The sequence below is a fragment of the Lycorma delicatula genome, chromosome 7 (assembly GCF_047948215.1).
Source record: "Lycorma delicatula isolate Av1 chromosome 7, ASM4794821v1, whole genome shotgun sequence".
Lineage (NCBI taxonomy): Eukaryota > Metazoa > Arthropoda > Insecta > Hemiptera > Fulgoridae > Lycorma > Lycorma delicatula.
Genome location: NC_134461.1, coordinates 114,846,250 through 114,866,666, shown reverse-complemented (window position 1 = coordinate 114,866,666; position 20,417 = coordinate 114,846,250). Strand labels below are relative to the sequence as shown.

The window sequence follows — 20,417 nt, the reverse complement described above, 5'->3', positions numbered from 1 at the left end:
TCCCGATCATCGAGGCGTGCAATGAGATAACTGAGGATATTTGTCGTCGAGTTACTAACAATGTAGGAGTTCATGTTGATGAATTTGCTAGATGTGATGGTGGTCATATTGAACATATGATAAGCAGAACATAATCTCCAGGTATATACTAAACACATTGTATTTTACTTTTCTGTATCGCGATTCAAATAAATATTTTTTAACAAAACCAAATGTTAGATAATTTCGTGCACCACTCTGTATACATACTCGTATATATTAAAAATAACGGCAAAATATTAAAAAAAAATAGATTAACAAAAATTATTCGGTAATGACTGCAAATAGAGTTTCTCAGTATTAAAGTCATATTCTTAATGTCTGTCTATTTTGTCTGTATAGTAATATATGGCTAAAATACGACTGTTTCATTAACTGATAAACATTTTATCCAAATTCATCCTTGCAAAAAGATGAATTAAATTAACTTAAAATCACATATTTGGTCATTTCTTTTATCTTTTTATTTATGTTAGGGCTTTTATTGTATGTACTACTTTTCAATAGCATACTAATATAATGGTGTTCATTACTTTGCTAATGATGTTTTCTTGATCATGTTGTTGCATTCTCCTGGTGGTTTTCTGTAAATTCCTAACTGAAGTTTCTTTTCAATTTTTTTTGATGTTCATATCCAAAATTATTTTCTATTTCCTTTGTGTGTACTAAATTTTTATGACAGATATTGAGTCTATATCAGTCTGAATTAATTTAGTTTGTAATTTAAACTTTATGAATAAATTGCACTATGAAATAGAATATATTGATTTGTGGTTTATTATTTTTTAGTCATTGGATGAATTAAGCAGTAAGGCGGTTCCTGATAATATAAATCTGAGAAGACCATTACATTTGGATGAGCCTTTAGGTAATACATTTTTAATGGCTTTATGTATTTTTTAAGAATTTTATTTAAATCCTTTTGACAACACAAATGTTTTCAGCAAAAGTGCTGCTGTCATTGTTGCACTATGATTTCAATTAAAATTATTAGTGGTAATTTTTTTTTAAAACCACGTAAATAAGATGTAATCACACACACACACACACACACACACGCGCGCGCACACGCACACGCACACGCACACGCACACGCACACACACACACACGCGCACACACACACACACACACACACACACACACACACACACACACACACACACACACACACACACACATACATACATGCATACATTCATACATTCAATCATACATATATATATATATATATATATATATATATATATAATAATGTTATTTTTAAACAAATAACATTAATTTAGTTGACAAACAGATCTGGTTCAAAGATAATTTGGATGACAACTTATTTTCATATCATTTTCATGACATATATATATAAAAAAGAGATATTCCAATTAACATTTTATTGTAAAATGTATCTGTTTCATTTTTAGTTAATCATAAAATGATATGAAAATTCTTTATTGGGCTTTATGTTTTAGAGACCTAACAAAATATAATAAGCATTAGTATTGCAATTAGTCAAAATTTTGGGGATCTAACTTCTTTAATTTCTGATTGTTTTGAGTTAAAAAAAAAAGGGTAAAATTCTGTAGGTGTGTATTTGTTTGGGTGTTGGCATTTATCTACCATAATGTGTCTAACATACATTCATGAAATTTCATATGATAACCTGCATATACGTAATATCGATGATGTTAAATTTTAATGAAAATTGAACAAGGTGGTGGAATTAATTACAGCTAAGAAAGTTTTGTAACCGTACTTTCAATTAAAAAGAATTGTAAAACAAAATATAAAAGCACAAACAAACAAAAGCAAATAAAAATTTCACCAACACCGATCAGGACTTTTAACATAAATGTGCAGAGCTGATTTAGTGTAAAAGATTTCAAGCCATCAGTTACTGCTATTACTTTGCTTTGTGATCTTGCTACTACTATAGATATTATTAAAATATTTTAAAGTTATAAAATTGTGAAAATCTTGCAGTTTATTTGAATTTTATCCCATCATATTTTTGTTTGTTTTTTGATGAATCAATATTTTTTATACTTCTGTTGATGCAACACATAATGTCTCTGGAACTCAAAACTTGTTCCACAAGTGCAATGTGTGAATTGAGATATACAGAATGTTGAGGGGATATCTTGAGATATAGCAGGTTGCAGTTCATATCTGAATAATGTCTTAAATTTTGTGACATAAATGAAATGCCTCACTAAAATCCTACATCCTCCCAGGATAAGTAGGGTATCCTGAGAATGTCTTAAAATTCAAGTAAATATAGAAAATACCTGAAAATTTTAAATTTATCTTTTTAATTTATCAATAATAAAATTAATATTATTAAATTTAAGTTTACAGAATCCCTTTGATTCTTTGAACTCCCATTCTCACAGAATTTATGTAGCATAATTTAATTATAGGGAACAGAACTGGTTAACGGGCTATCAATGTTATTATATTGTTATATGCGACTATCCTTGAATATGTTGTCATCTAACACACAGAATAACATAAATTTTACCCTTGATCGTGCAAATTTGAGGTGACCATTACTATTTTCTACCCAGCACATTAAATCGAAAATTCCTAATCCAAATTGAAAACAGTTTGTTGGTCTTTTCTTATAGTTAAGGACTCTTTGTAATACTTGAATAACTCCCAAATAAAAGTTCATAATGCTTAAACAGTTAGTTTAATTCTTTTCTTTGTAGAGAGGGGCAATTCCTGCAATACCCTGATTGCAGTATCAGGATATTGGAAAGTTTTGTAGATTACTTCTTAATTGACACTTAGTACTGATGAACTAATTCTTGTTTTAAATGTGTGATTTATTTTATCTATTTGTATATCTTATGTATTGTGGCATTTGCAATGTGAAATATATATTACGTGATGAATTGAAATAATTGTTTATAAAGTATTGTAAAAGAATAATTAATAAAGTGCAACTTTCAAATATATAAAATACTTGTTAAAAAACAACTGACCTTGAAATGGTTCTGACCAATCAGCAGAGATGGATTGGATGCATATAGGTGGTTTATATCTTAAAAATTAATTATATTTAATCTGCAAATGAATTAATTCATTTGCAGATTAATTCGATTTAGGGAGGTGCACAAAGAACATTTATTGGGGATGGATATAAAGTGCTTTGTACTTAACTTTATGGGATTAATTTAAAAATTATTATTCATATTTAAATTTACAGGTGAATATGAACTTATAAAAAAAATTAGAAAAATTGCAGAACTTAACCAAGTATGGCGGTCATATATTGGTATGGGATACCATAATTGTTGCGTCCCGCATACTATAATGAGAAATATTTTTGAAAATCCAGGCTGGTAAGTCAATTTATCTCTGTATTAAATGTTCATGGTTTTCTTATTTTTTTAATCAGTACTTGTTATTTTTCTTTTATTACAAACCTGTATAATGCAGAATTATAGTAGAAATCTTTTTTCAAAGTATAGAACAAAAATAACTTCTTACAACAAATATGGCCGTAAAATAATTTCCTGAAACATATAAGTCAATGATCCCTAAGATAACACGAAGCATTGTGAATTACTATTAAAATACTTTAAGAAAATGCCACAAATTAAACTTTAAAGATAATAAAAAATAATTTTGACCTTACCTAACAAAAGAATAAACAAAAACATACTTTCAGAATACACCAAGAACAATAGATAATTAACATGCTCATCCACAACATCTTAAGTAATCAGCCTCATAAACTATCTGCTTAAGTATAATCTACTCATGTCCCCTAAAGAGCACATAAGGACTCTTCACTACAGAATGTCTAACACCCAGATTCTCATTCCGTGTAACAGCACACTCATCGATAGTCTTATACAAAATTAATAAAAATACTAAAAAAGGTAAGTGAAACAAAAAATACATCATATTAATATATATAAAACATAAAGAATCGGAGAAAATAGCTTATAAATTAAAAAAAATCTGGATGCAGTGTGGCTTTTCAAACATTGATCAGACAAAATAAACAATTTTACACAGAAAAGAAACAACCTGGAATATTTCACTATTCTGTAGTATGTAAACTGAATTGTTCAAACCACACAATTTTCTACATCAGTCAAACAGGGTACAATTTCATTCTAAGATATAATGAATATTATAAAAGCTTTCCACATCAACGTAGAACCAATATTTGCCAGTAATCTTGTCGACACAATAAGCATGTCGACCGACATTAATAATAAACTTGATATTCTTAATTTTCAGAAAAGAATTGCTTATTAACATACTCAAACGTTATGAAATAGAAGAAAATTTCATTCATAACTGCATTGCTGGGACTTGAAGATTAAAATGTTTTATTTTAAATAATGAAAAAGACAAACAAATGTTTTAAGACTGAGAGGTGTTGCTATCATCAACCATATCACATATAAAAATGTAATAATTTTAAGAAGTGAAATAAACAAAGGTCAGGGATAGGGGCAATTACTTTTATACCGAGATTTTGAATACTAGATTTTGGATATCGGTACTCTTTGGGAGTTAGGTTTCATCTCAGAAATGGTTGATCTGAGATTGTACAAGACTTCATTTCATTTACATTCATACATATCATCCTCATTCATCTTCTGAAGTAATACCTTGTGGTGATTCCGGAGACTAAACAGAAAAGAAAAAAGGGATAAGGGCGGGCAATAATGATCAGATGAGGAAGCGGTTATAATGTTACCAGTTGTAAATAATTACAACCATTGAACTCAGTAAGTCAGGTAAACAAAAGAAGAAGAGACTTAAGAAGCAAGAAATTCATCTCCTGAAACCAGAGTTAATGGAAAAAGATGAAGAAGAAACATTGATAAAATCCAGTTTCTCTTCTTCATCTCAGTCTGTATACAAGAAAGGTGACTGCCTCAGCATTTCTTTGCAACTCACTTAAAGAGAGTGTGTTATCCCCTTCATAAACTAAGGCCCCGTCAGGTGCATCCCTGCTAGACCAAAAGATACTGCCAAGGCCTTCAGAGAACAGAGGAAGAAAGGATGCAAAAATTTAGCAATTCTCCCAAGGATAACCGTAGTCAAAATTTTCAAACTTACACAATCTAATAAGATCAGAACGCAATACAAAATTCCATCCAGTTTAAAAACAAATAATTTTATACCTGTAATAATTTTAATACCTGTTATTAAAATTAACTACATGCCAACTAATTAGAAAGAAACAGCAGCAAGGGATAGAAGTCCAGGGCCTGCAACAAATATGAGGGTAAAACATCTTCCGACATACTTGTGCTCCGTTCCATATTACCTTACAAAAACAGAAAACCAAGGGGTTAGTATTGCTGTTATATTAGTGATTCAGATGTAGTTGCTTTTACTGTAGTGGTTTCTTTTAACTATGAAAAAGTTAAAAGACAGGATTATTGTTGAACAGGATAGTTGTAGGAGAAGTAAGAGTAGAGAGTTTTGAAATTCATGATCTGAAGTAGTTTAACCAAAATATATTTTACTAGATAGATCTAGGAAGAGGTTTCTCCAACATCTTCACCCTTGACTGAAAAAATGCTATTTTCAGCATAAATTTTTTGATATAGATGTTACTAATCAATATTCCTACATTGTATTCATTTTTTTTTTTTTTTTGTAAAGATAAAGAAGAAAAAAATGTACGCGAATTCTGTATGTTTTTGAAATGTATGAAATTAAATTATTATATGAAAATCTTTTTATTTATCCCAGTGACTAATTTATTCAAGTCTTATTATTTACTCTGATAAGAGTTTTAAATTTGACTGACTTAAATCCTGTCAGTTTTATAATAGAATTATTTCAAAAAACAATGTAGTACACTTTATTTAAAAATTTAAGACTTGTGCCTCTTAAAACAGGTAAAAAATAAAGATATTATGTTTTATTAGCTAAATTTAAAAAACCTAGATTGATCAAACTTCTCACAAAACCAGTTGTCAGTTGAATCAACAATTATGAAATAGGAATTGCATTGTGTAGTTCAGTAACAAATTAACCACACATGCAATAACCATTAACACATTAACCACATTAACTGCGTGTTAGTAATGACTGATTAAATATTTAAAAAATTATTGGGACTACATCACATTATACCACTTGATGTCAGTCATCTCAAAAAAAACCTACACTAGAGCTTGAAAATTTTGTTCATTTTATCATTAAAAAAGAAAATCATGAATTTTAAAAAAAACTTTAAGAAAATAGAATGAAAAATGTTTTTCTGAATGCAGAAACAAACCTACTTTTTGATCCTTTATTCTTATGTCTTTTATTTCACGATAGTTATTAATATTATGATATTTTCAAGTTCACTGAAAGTGAAAGTTACTTTAGAGAATTTCAGATAATTGAAGAGTTACTGCAGGTTGCTGTGAGCCAAAATGAAATTCTTTGTTATTTTATTTGAACTATCTGTAATATGTGTAATATTTTATTTGAAATATCTGTAAGGTGTTTAATAATTTTTTTTTTTTTAGGACAACACAGTATACACCTGATCAACCAGATCTTGCACAAGGAAGATTAGAAGGTCTTTTGAATTATCAAACAATGGTTTGTGAGTTAACTGGTATGGAAGTAGCTAATGCTTCTTTGTTAGATGAAAGTACAGCTGCTGCAGAAGCTATGGGATTATCTCATAGGTAATAATTTTATTAAACATAAATTTTAAGAAGTAAAACAATATACCCATGATGTAAGCAATAATTTAATATACCTTTGTGCAAATCAATTGAAAGAAGTACAACATTTTTATATTTCACGGTTAGTCAACCTGTTTTCAATGGTTTTCCACCAAATATTAGCTGAGTAATATTTATAAAGTTATGAGTCTCAAAACTTTGTTCAGTAAATACTCAGTTCTTTCTTTCTTGTTTCTTTATCATATTGTTAGTTTTTTCTATATTTTTTAATATTTATTATGCGAGTAGAAGATTTATAATATTGGATGTACTATTTATAAAAAGGGATGCTATAATTATTTTGTATAAACATGCTCTTCCTTTTTTTTTAAGAGGTGGAGGAACCCCATTTGCAGGTGCCTAGGCAGTGTCGGGCTCGCTAACAGGTTCTGCAAGGTGTTATTAGGTGTATATGTATACTTGCACACTACCATTAAACCTCCACTCCTGGCTACCCACCTCCTGGTATTGCTAATGAAGCATTTCATCAGGAGGGAAGTAATACGCCCTCACAGACAGTCATACACCAGTTATGCACAGAGAACAGGAACACAGTAGATCATACAAATCTCACCACATACACCGCACAACATCACATCCGATCAATCATTTCTCACACACACACATCAGACACTTCATGCACACTACTTACCCGAGGCCGCCATTGAGTACACAGGTGAAACACACTTCCTTTACTCAATGAGATATATCTGCCAGATGTAAGTTGAGTTTAAATATAGTTGAAAAAATAATTGAAATGAATAATTAAACTGGTCTATCCAGTTTCCCAACAGTATCCCTTCATGAGATACTACTTTTTTGATTAAAAAAAAAAAAAAAAAAAATTGACCTTTAAAAAGATCTTGTAGAAGCTGGAGTCAAAGTATATTTCTCAGTGATTCTGTCATGTTTTGGAAAGATCAAATTTTTTCAGGACAAAGAGATAAAGTACTTATTAGCCTAGGAATTCACCAGATATGACTTGATTGAAAACCTGCGGTCCATTTGTAAAATTAAACTCAGGAAAATGGGCTGCACAATAAAAGAGCATATGATTTTATTACTTATAGTTTCATAAACCAAAAGATTTGTAACCAAAAGTGTAAATTTTTGGTTAAATCAATGTTTAATAGGATTAAAATGTTAATTAAACCTAAAGGAGATTGTACTAACTATAAAAATAACTTTAATACAAGTTATTTTATTTGCTTTGTCACTAAAAATAAATAAAGTCATTATATTACAAAATTAATTTTGTTTTAATTAATTTGCATGAGTGTAATTATAGATATTAAAAATATAAATTAATAAATTTTTTTTGTTTTGGATTAACAGAGATGTTTTGCTCACATATTGAGCATTTTCATTGTTCTACTAATTGTAAACTTAGTTTTAAAATGGCTGCAGTCAGATAGGAGTACTCTAGATGAAAATAGAATATTGTAATTAGTGAAAAAACGTTCAAATTTTTTGATTCAATAATAGCCAATGAGAATTTGAGATTTGAAGAATGTGGTCACTAAAAATATCACTTGGCTCCGGACAGATATATTTGTGTATTTCAAATCATTCTTAAGTTTTAAATTATTAAATATTAAAGTCCAGTGAGGTCGTGTTTGTTTAAATATTTTTGTGCGTTAACAGATTTTTTAATTGTGGATTTTAAATACAAATGTATACATTTTTCCTGATGTAACAGTTTTGGTTACTGTTCTCATTGCAGTTTTTGTTTTTTCTTATGTTTGAATTATTTGAGCATAAAATTATGGTAATTTCAATGTGTAATGTAATTTAATGTGTTAAACTCACTTCTGAAGTAATTCTTGGTCACAGAATGGTAATTAAACAATGTAGAAAATAAATGAAAAGTGATAATTTTGTATGATGTAAGATGATTTGATGCATTACAACATATTTTGTAGTATATGTCTGATATATTTTAAAAATTTGTGTTCTATTTTTGTGGTTGTTTATCAAAGGAAGTTTAGTTTATTGTTTTTATTTAGTTTCTATATGAACTGTAGTCAAGAATGAACATTTTAGTTGAAGTATGCAGTATTAAAATAACTGTGATAACTTTAACAAAATGCAAATGCAAAAAATAAAAAGCGATGTCATTGGCACATGTGATACTCATCCCATTTGTCCAGTATATATCCCAAGGAATCAAGGAGGGTATTCTTAAAATGAAATTGCTTTTTATGAAGTAAGCAGAGATGTATATGAAATATTTTTTTATCTCACATCATTAGTTATGGAGGGTCAGTTAAATCGGTGGGTCATTTACAGAAGTTGATTAATGGGAGGCTTCTGTAGTAAAGTAGGAAGTTATGACTATTACTAGGATAATATGAATATTATGTTAAACTTGTTTAATTTTATTTTCAGACACAATAAACGACGTAAACTAGTTTTGTCAAAAACATTACATCCCCAAACAATAAGTGTAGTAAAAACAAGAGCTGATTCATTAGGTTTAACTGTTGAGGCCGGAAATATACATGAAGTTGATTTTTCAAATCGTGATATTGCTGGAGCATTATTTCAATATCCTGATACTGAAGGAAATATTGAAGATATAACAAAAGTTATAGAACACGCTCATTCTCATGGTGTAAGTATTTACATTCTTATTTCTAGAATTTAAGTTATTTTTTAAACAATTTAATATAAAAAATTAATGACAGCTTCTCTCAAATTACATGAAAATTATTCTCCAGAAGATCTTTTTTGGAGCTAACCTTTTAGCTCCATTGTCAGTGGAGTTAACGGCAGAATCAGATCATTTTCTCATTATTATAGGTTGTCTATCTGCTTGGAAGTTCTGTTGGTTAGTGTTGAAGGAACCCTGCTCTTCACCACTCACTGGTTCAGTGCAACCTGTTTGCCCAACTCTACTAATTGCACTACTAACTCATTTGTACTGACAGAAAATAGTAAACTCACATTACCTTTATACATTCATTAATTATTGATTTATTTGTTGTTTTACTAATTTTATATTTCTTATCACCACACCTATATAATATTTATGGCCTGACTGCTTACTTCATTTGTTTCATTGGTGAAGCCATGGTTATTTTTGTAAAATTACAAGAGCAAATCAATCTTTTGTTTGTTGTTTTATTAAGTTTTATGAAATTATGTATCTAAATTATTGAAAATATTTCTTAAATGTAGCATTTTTAAATATAATAATTTTTATTATTTGTTAGTGGACTCATAGGTCGATGCTTAAAATTATTTTATTAGTTATTTGTATAGATCGATTTTAGGGAGGGATATGCGTAGTACATAATTTACAAATGCTTTATCATACTTTTTACTGAACAGTTATTGTGGAAATAAAACTTTCTCTCGTAGTATTCTGAAAAAAAATGTCTAACTAGGGAAGAGTATCACTCAGGCAGTCTAAGGAATTGATGAAAAATGTGATCGGTTATGACCGAGGAAGCAAGGAATGGGATATGTCTGATAGATACAAAAAAGTCTTAGAATTTGTTTCAAAAGTCACAAAAGTGTTAGAAAAGAATAGCGATGTGAAAAAAAACAAGGCAACTCATCTTAATTTAGTTAAAACTTAACTTATCAAAAAAAGGAATTTTTGTAGATTATTTTTAAAAGGAGCTATTAGACAGATGGTTCTCAGGTTTAACATAACTGAAGCTAGGTAAGCTGAAATAAGTCTTAATATATATATTATTCTTAAGTGTTTTTATTCTCAGCCAATTTCAGTATTGTCATAGTTCCTAGAAGTCTATTTCTCTTTGTCTGGCCTGATGTCATTTTTTCAACTTGTGCGTATTCAGAAATTTATTTTATCAGCCTTACGTAATTCTTTAGTGGTCTGCTTGCTTGTAAATTATTTTTGTTATGTCTTCATTCCCGAATTCCACACGTTTTCTCTAATCGTTCTCATACTAACACTTAGACACTATTCTTGTTGCCAACACACACTCTCTTAGGTCTGCCTAGGTTTGGTTTCCCCCTCTTTTCACTTACGCCATTTTTTCGGCAGAGTAGATCAGACTTTCACCATGTGCGATCGACTGTGACCTTTCTCTCTCATACTTCATGTTTTTAAATACGTTCGTCTTCGTACTCTCATAAATGTTGTGGTATTTCTCCGTCGAAATATTCTGTAGTTCAACTCGTCAGTGTTTCGTGACTTCACCGATCTCTATGGTTTGTTTTGCCTCGTTTCTTTGTTAAGTTCAAATTCTGTATATTACGTCTCTCCGGAAAGTGTTTCAATCGCTACAAACTGCCGAATCTTCTCCAGCTGCTGATTTCTTTTTTCATCGATGCAGATTCTCTCCAAATTCGTAGCTACATATCTGAGGTGCTACGTAATTATTCAACTTCTAATCACAAATTGTTACCTCTGTTATTTTTTATTCGCCATCACAGACTACGCCAAGGATAACTGTATGTATATGTGCACTTTAATTTCACGAGTTCATTTTTTACCGATATTCGTGTGTTATTAAGGGATGTTCAAATCCTTCATTATTTATTATAGTAAACAGTTACGCTATTAGTAAAATTTGTGAAACATTCAGTAAATCGTACATTATGTTTTTCAAGTTGGGTTTAAAAACCCATTTATTCACTTAAGTGCACTCAGTACAGGCAGTCCAGGTGGCTTATATAAGGTTATGTTATTATGTCATGTGCAAACATATTTTATGTGCTTACTTATTACAATTTGTTTATATTTGTACTTGACTCTATCATTCAGTTTAATGTAATTCGTTAATCGCAGAGATTAATTATTATCTATTCATGAACTGAATTCATATTACTTCTCTTAGATTAATCTAAAGAAAATAACTCCTGATGTGAAGTTACGTTTTTGGACTTCTTTGTAATTTTATATTTTCAAGTAAGCTTGTTTACTAAAATAAACTCTATTTATATGTTCACTTTTTTCAATTTGATTATTGTAATTAACTCTTTTTTTATACTGAAATATAATCGTGGCCTTTTTTCTATACTAAACTAGAATTACATGCTTTAATTATTTAATGTTAAGTTTGATGATGTTCATAATTCAGAAAAGGCCAGTGCCAGTAATAAGATGTACTGTAGTTTATTTTTCTAAGTTAATGACATTTGTTCATTGCTAATTTTTCAATATTACAGCATATGTCAGTAATGCAAATAGTTTTCCAGTCATACTATGTTTATTGATGTTATGTTTTTCTAAGTATATAATTGTAAATAGGGTGTTTTATGTTCTCTTGTTTTCAGGCTTTGTTAAATTGTTGTCTATAATTGTTTGTCATCTTTTCAAAATGTGTATTTGAAAAATGCATATTCTTGCAAATGGAGGAATTTGCAGTCCATAACTAGACCACCTAATAGACTTACTTAGACTGGCAGTGAACTCATTGCTTACTTGATTCACAGTCTCTTGTAATTAAAAAAACCTTTTGATTTCCAGTTTGTGAAACCAAGCTTCCAGTCTCTCTTGAAGTCATATGTTTGGAATATGATGTCTTGGATGTAGGAGAATTGATATTTAATTCAGTTTGTACAAGCCGTTGAACATGCATAACTAATTGAAACTACTAACCAAAGCATGTATCTTGACAGTTGCATTGGAGTCGGCTTGTCTGCATTTGTGTATTCTGCTGAATCTGAGAGTATACTGAACAAATCTTGGGGATATATCCTGTCGTTTGAGCTTATGTTGTAAGAGATTTCAAGAACTGGTTTCCTAAATAGGGCCATTAGTTTTAGATACCTTCACCCCAGACATCGTGTATATAAAATGTGTGGGTTTGTAGATGTAATCAATATGAATGTAGAATTAATAAATATATTGACCTGTTATAAATTTGTTAAATAATTAGTTTTGTTGGTTTTCTTAAAACATGCATTTCATAATAAAGTTTCACTCAAGATTATAAACATACTATAAAATAAGTAAAGTTCCTTATTATACTAAAGTTAACTCTGATTAATTAATATTCAATACCATGTTGATTATGAATATATGTTTAAATTATTCAATTTTTTATACATATTTTGTGGTTTTTTGAAAGATAACACTTATTAATGTTATTGTAATTAAAATAATTTTTTATTAATTTATAATTATAATAAAAAATAACTTAATTTACAGGTTGTTATGGACAAAGGAACCATCAAGGGAAGTACCAAGAATTTTATTACTTATAAGAGCATAAATAATTTGTTAAATGATGGAATTATAAATGAAAACTCCATTGAATGTAATTGTGCATACGGTGATGTAACGATAGAAAATTTAATAGAGAATATTAGTGAAAACAAGTTGCTCGAGCAAAAAGGAAAAGAATTGGTTTGTGAATATTGCAATGAAAGATTCAGATGTAACTGTTATTTAAAGAGACACATTAACATTCATACTAAACAGAAAAAAAATAGTAACTTTTGTCAAAAGTCATTTAATTTTAAAAATGTTTTAAAGAGACATCTTAATAATATTAATACAACAGAGGAAAATTATGTTTGTAACTTCTGTCAAAAGTCATTTAATAGTAAATCCCATTTAGTGAGACATCTTAATATTCATAAAAAAGAGAAAAATTATATTTGTAAGTTTTGTCAAAAGTCATTTAATCGCAAAAGCTCTTTAAACAGACATATTAATATTCATTCAAAAGAGAAAAAATATATTTATAACTTTTGTCAGAAGTCTTTTCATCATAGTTTTACTTTAAAATTACATTTAAATATTCATACTAAGGAGAAAAATTATATTTGTACCTTTTGTCAAAAGTCATTTAATAATAAAAGCGCTTTAAACAAACATATTAATATTCATACAAAAGAGAAAAATTATATTTGTAACTTTTGTCAGACGTCTTTTAATACTAAATACAATTTAGTGAGACATCTTAATATTCATACAAAAGAGAAAAATTAATTTATAACTTCTGTCAGAAGATGTTTAATCATTTTTCTAATTTAAAGCTGCGTATTAATTTACATCCCAAAAGGAAAAGTATGTATGTAAATTTTCCCAAAAGTCTTTTAATTGCAGTTGTGATTTTAAAACACATATTAATTTCCACTTAAAGAAAAAAATTAATATTTGTAACATTTATCAAAAATCTTTTGATCAGATTTATATTTTGGAAAGACATCTTAACAATATCCTTATTAGAGAATCATTATGACCTTTTAAGAAAATTGACCTTTTAAGGAAAAAAGTAATAGCATTCTTTAATATGTGTATAATTTAAAACTAGTATGACAAAATTTTTCTAATGTTTATAATTTAACGTTAGATTTTTCTCATTTTTGTATATTACAACTTAAGGCGGGGAATTTCTATCTTGTTTGCCTCAAATGCAGATTTGTATATTACTGTAGTTTATAGTATATGATGATGAGTATGTTTATGAACATTTTAAGCCCTGAACCATGGCAGTCAGAAAATTTGGCGTAAAAAAGTTGTGTAAAGTTCTCAAGTGAGACTTTTGTCCAAATCACAAGTTTAAATGTGTTTTTCTTGAACATTTTTTTTTCAAGTTTATATTTAATTTTATATTAAATTTAATATTAACTTAATTTTTTTATATTAATTTAATATTTAATATTATATTTAATTTTATATTAACTTCACATCATGTGTCTTACATTTGAGTAATGTTTTCAAATATTAAAACCAAACAAGCTTGAACAAACAATAATATTCAGATATAAATATTATTAAGAATATTTTTTTTTTGATATGAAAAGCTTTTGTTCATTAAGACTAAAAAGTAAAAAATAAAAATAAAAAATTACAATAATATATTTGATTACATATAAAAAATTATTTTTTAAAAAAGCTTTTATTTAACTAATATTAATATTAACATTAATAAAAAAAGGCAAACAAATTAGACAACCCTCTAAAAAGTAAAAAATAAGAATTAAATCAAATTGAGAATTTTAAACAAAAAAATATAATATATTAACAAATATAAAAATGCACTGAAAAGTAAAAAATGAATTATATAAATGTCTAATAAATAACCAATAAATAAATGTAATAATTATTAAATTTTAAAATTAAAAGTAATGAAAATATTTAGTTAAAATAAAAGCGTGCATAAACACTAAATAAAAATATCGTGCATAAAAATATCTCTACTGCTATGACCCATAATTGCTTGAGTCTACCAGGCAGACTAAATTGGTCCTGCCTGGTAACAGTTTTACTAGAATATCACTTTAAACTCTTAAAACATTTTATCAAAGATTTGTATATTTCATCAACGTAATACGTAACGAAGTAATATAATCTCATATTACTTCATTACACTCTAAGCATTTTATTGTTTATATATCAAAATGTTCTTTATAATTTTAACCTTTATTGCTTATGTAAATAAATTATTGGCAATAATGCTTGAATTAAAATTAATTTTAATAAAATTTTATGAAATTTAATTTAAAAATAAATTTGTCATAAAAATGTGTATATAATTTACATATATAAGTTAAAAATATATATCCACTTACTACTGTGTTGATAAAAATATAATCAACTTGCTCTGTTGATCACCTTACTGGTGTATGAGGTGTGTTCATAAAGTACGAGAATTTTTGTTTTTTGGAAAGAATTTTATTTATTTGTCTACAATAATGTTATCCCCTTCAAAATAGTCCCCATTAGATATATACTTATTCCAGTGCTTTTTTCAATCCCCGAAACACTTCTGGAACTCAATCTTTGGAATAGTGTTTAGCTCTTTCAGCTATTTACTTTCAATCTCATCTATGCTTGTAAAACGATGGCCCTTTAAGGTTCTCTTTATCTTTGGAAATAGAAAAAAAGTCATACGGGGCCATGTCTGGCAAATATGGTGGCTGGGGTATCATTACAGTGTTGTTTTTGCTAAAAATTGATGAACAAACCATGAATTGTGAGCAGGCACATTATTGTGGTGCAAAAGCCATGAATTGTTTCGCCACATCTGGGTGTTTTTTTCAGATTGCTTCATGCAAACGGCATTATGTAATACTCGTTGATTGTTTGAACTTGTGACAAGAACTCATCATGCACTATGCCGTTAAAATCGAAGAACACTGTGAGCATAACCTTCACATTCGACCGTACTTGTCGAGCTTTTTTCGGTCTTGATCCAGAAAGCCTCCACTGGAATGATTGAGTCTTAGTTTTGACATGATATCTGTAAACCCATGTTTCATTACCTGTTGTGACACGTTTCAGTAGTTCTTCATTGTTGTTGACTTCATTTAGCAACTCCTGAGCAACTTCCATTCGCCATTGTTTTGGTTCAAAATTCAACAATTTTGGAACAAATTTTGCTGTCACGTTTCATACCCAAAACATCTGAAAAATTTCATGGCATGAGCCAGTTGATATCCCAACATCATCAGCTACTTCTCTGATTGTGATTCATAATCATTTCTTTTACTTTTTCCATGTTTTCATCGGTTGTTGATGTTCTGGGGCACCCAGGGCATTTGTCTTCTTCAAACGCTCTTCTTCAAAGAGCATTTTAAGTTGAAGGATAAGCATTTTGAGTTGAAGGAAGGTCTTCACGATCTTCTTGGAAATGCTTATACTACTCATAAACCCTTGCTTTACTCACAGCAGACTCACCAAAAGTAATATTTAATATTTTTAAAACATTGCTACATTTTAATCCATTCTAATAGCAAAATTTAACACAAATTCTCTGATCAATTATCTATAAAAATAAAAAATCTTTGATTGTACCAAAACATGTGTTATCCTTTTGACAGCTTACAACAGACTAAACATCCAGTATGGCTAAAAATTTACAGATACTTTTCAGACGTGTTTACTAATACAACAGTGAAAAAATGCAGAGAATCTGACTAATACATCCAGTGAAATTTCAAAATTCTCATTACTTTTTGAACACACTTCGTAAATTCCGGAAATTTATATCAGTTCTGTATAAATTATTATTAGTAATAATGAAGTCTAATTAATTGTTCAGAACATTCTAATTCAACTTATATAAATTCTAATAACACATTCTTATTCCAATTTGCATTCATTATTACAATGAATTCACATTCATTTTCTTTCAGAGTTATTCCAATCAACTTAACTTAAAATTGGAAATGAATCGCTGTGGTTGTCTTTAGTCCTTCAACTTTTCTATATTTTTTCCAATTTTGTACACTTTCATGAACTTTTTGTTGAGCTTAGTACAGTAATTAAAAAGATTTTATTGCTGCAGTGCAATTTTTTTTTATTTTAGTCTGTATAAGTCTTTCTCAGGATAGAAATAGAGGAAGTTGCAATTAAAATTTTGTCTATTTCATGTTTTTTGTGTTACTATCTCTTATTATTGTAATGAACATAGAAAAACTGATATCACTCTTATAAAGCAGTTGTTTTTTTTTTACTGCTAATAATAAATTGGTTATGGATAAAACTAAACTATTAATTCCTATTCACTTCTTTACATGTTTCTTTAGTCTGGCCTATATGACATAGTCGCCTTCTACTGGGATGCTTGATCCCTTCAGATATCTACTGTAGAACAATTCTAACCCACTTGTGTTCCAAGTTATGTAACCCACCTAACTATTGACTTGCTAAAATAGCTTCATAAAAAATATGTTTGTTTACATTTTCCTGCTGTTTATTTTTTATTGTATGATAAATGTGGTTTATAGAAAATGTTAGTAGGATAAAAAGAGAAAGGTTTTGATAAGTGAATTTTAAGCGTTATAGAATTTAGAATTATATTTTATATTTTTATGTACTTGTGTATGATTATTTTTTAAATCGTATGTTTTAGTTATCTGTAGCTTTGGTCATCACTGAAAGGGATCCTGTTAAAGCTAAAAAGAAATTACTGGAAATACTTTACAGTTTTAAAAAAATTAATGAAATCATAGATTGTGCTGCTGAAACATCTGATTTAAATTTAAAGGAATTAGCTTGCAAAATGTTTGGTGAACTGAGCATTGAAGAACCTAATATTATACGTAATGTTGAGAGTGATATTAGGCCTTGGTGTAAAAAAAGCCTTGGTGTGATGAACTTCTTAAAGGAAATCCTGCATCTTATTCTGGTTTATTAGCTAAAGCTGCACAATTAATAAGAAATTCTTTGTATTCTGATGCCGGAGATCTATTAGAAACAGGTGATTGTATTTTTTTGTTATCTAGCTGTATTTTTTAACTTACATTAATATTGCTTATTTTTTCATTATTATTTATTTATATTTACACAATATAAATGTGTTGTGTTTCATTTTAAAAAAAAATTTGTTAAATCTTGAGGGGCCAAGCATAGAATTATAATTTTTAGATTCTTTTCCCACTATGTGAGAGTGTCAGATTTTAAAAGACTCTCTTTCCTGGTTCTTTTTTTTATTTTATAAGGGATCTTTCTTATAATTGAGTCTGATTCTCTGACATGGAAAATGTAGAGAGGAAAATTTTCTTCAAGTATCTTCTGACTAGAACCAAAATGGCTTCATATGGTGATCCTGGGTTGAAAAAGAAAGAAATTTCTGACTTAACAAGAGTAGAGTAATCTTTAGGACTCAGTTTTATTTGTAAACTTTAGGTAGAATAAATTCTGTTTTTCCAAACAAGAAAAACAGCTTAAAATAACTCAAGATGCTTGTGATATTTGTGATAATGGAGTTAGCCAGGTGGTAAATTTGCTAATATATATAAGAAAATAACTCAAGAATTGAAATCCACCATCTCATAAGTGGTGCAACAAGGCCAGTGGATTCTGGCGATCTCAGATCACATGCAAAGAGAAATTGGAACCTCTTGAAAACACACAATAATTAAATTAATCAAAACACAAGAATTCTTTGAAACTTTAAACACAAACTCTATTCTTAAAGTAGGAAAATTAAAATACTAACTAAAATTTTTTATGAAGAACAAATTCTAATTATAGCAATTTTGGAAACTGTATTTACAGATGAAAATACAATAGAATCAGAAAATTACAGCATTTTAAAAGGAATTTAACGTTAAAAAAATTTAAACGTAGTCAAAAACTTCTCCTCTTCTGAAAGGCTCTTTCTTCTGACAATAGTTGTGAAACAAAAACTACACTGATCAACTGCCTTACCCCAAACAGCCCAGCAAAAGAAAATCATAGAGAAGGTCAAAGAATTCTGGAAACTTCCTGAACAAGAAATATACAAATTTCTAGAACAAAATGCTAAAATTCTACTTTTGAGACTTAAAAATGCAGGTCAGAAAAGAAAAGACCTTGTGGAAAACCTTCAAGCTCATTTTAGAATGGACAAGAATGGTGTGAGGTTGATTAGCATGTACAGTGTCTTCAATTTTGAGTTATTTTCCAGAAATTTCAAAAAAATTGTATGCAAACGAAGATCCAGGAGATCTCCCAACCAAAACCTTGAAGAATTTCAAATGGATCACTTAACAGTTTCCTACAAATGGAGGAAAGAATAATGAAGGTAAAAGTAATTAAACTCACAAATATCGAGACATTATATGAGCAAGGTCTATCATAAAAGTCATTCCAAAACAGAAAGAGAGCATAATTCTCAGAACAGATTGAAGAAAACTCAAACAAAACAGAGAAGTTCTTTACTCTAGTCAATAGAATAGAAAACCTTTCTTTTTTCCTGTTTAGCCTCCAGGAATTGCCATCAGGTATTACTTCAGAGGATGATATGTATGAGTGTAAATGAAGTGTGAAGTCTTGTACAGTCTCAGACCGACTATTTCTGAGATGTGTGGTTAATTGAAACTCAACCACCAAAGATACCACACTGGTATCCATGATCTAGTATTCAAATCCGTATAAAAGTAACCGTCTTTACTAGGACTTGAACACTGGAACTTTCAACTTCAAAATCATCTGATTTGTAAAGACGCGTTTACCACTAGATCAACCCAGTGGGTTAGAATAGAAAAACCTAAATTCAGAGAATTTACAAGACAAAATCACAGAACCAGTAAATTGAAGTCATGGCAAACAGGTGAACAAAAAATCATTGGTGCTGGAATGAAGTTTGTGGAGATCAACTTGACAAATAAATTAAAACTTGAAAAAAATAGTATTTGATCGCAAAATAAGAACATTACCTCAGATGACAGAGAAAGCAAAACAGCCTAGGTTGTAAGATACAAAAAGTACAGGCAAAATCAGTTAACACAGAGTGACTAGAATAAACAACACCAGAAACCTTTTTTAAATCTTTTAAATTGACTTTCAAAATACCAACCACCAAGTCTGTGCTTCAAGAAATAAAATGGAGAAATTGTACTAAACAGTGAAGAAAACTGTGGAATTATCGAAAGTTTCAGAATCTACTAAACTCTGAAGAACCAAAATACAAATTTGATAAGATAAAACCTACTTCCACTAACCTGGCTAATCCTTCAGACAAGCAGGAAATTCAATATATCGTAAGAAAATTAAAAAAGTAAGAAATCAAAGTGAAAACATGCTAATAGCTAGAATGTGGATGGGGAGATATTAGAAAAACTGATTGAGAAGTTGAGAAAAATTTGGTTTGAAGATAAGATTCCAGAAGATTCTAAAGATCTGTTGCTTCAGTTTACACAAGAAAGAGGTTAACATTATATCCAAAATTCAATCCAAAATTTGGCATTACAACTCTCATATTATAAAGTCTACGCAGCTGCATGCCTGACTTTGAATAAGGTTCTGGAAGAAATGGAAAAAA

At 28.9% G+C, this 20,417-nt stretch overlaps 1 protein-coding gene and 1 long non-coding RNA gene across 2 annotated transcripts; both read left to right on the top strand.

The window, feature by feature from the left end:
- The first annotated feature begins 821 nt into the window (after nt 1-821).
- LOC142327971 (uncharacterized) lies at nt 822-6,549 on the top strand. Its single transcript, XR_012757133.1, has 3 exons — nt 822-907; nt 3,243-3,378; nt 6,532-6,549. It is a non-coding gene; the product is annotated as an uncharacterized LOC142327971 (long non-coding RNA).
- Nucleotides 6,550-6,570: 21 nt separating this feature from the next.
- Nucleotides 6,571-17,846, top strand: LOC142328365 (uncharacterized). The gene is made up of 4 exons (XM_075372072.1): nt 6,571-6,696; nt 9,124-9,349; nt 12,866-13,063; nt 17,523-17,846. Exons 1-4 carry the CDS (start codon nt 6,605-6,607, stop codon nt 17,805-17,807), a joined length of 801 nt encoding a protein of 266 aa, XP_075228187.1. The 5' UTR covers nt 6,571-6,604; the 3' UTR covers nt 17,808-17,846.
- Nucleotides 17,847-20,417: the final 2,571 nt, after the last annotated feature.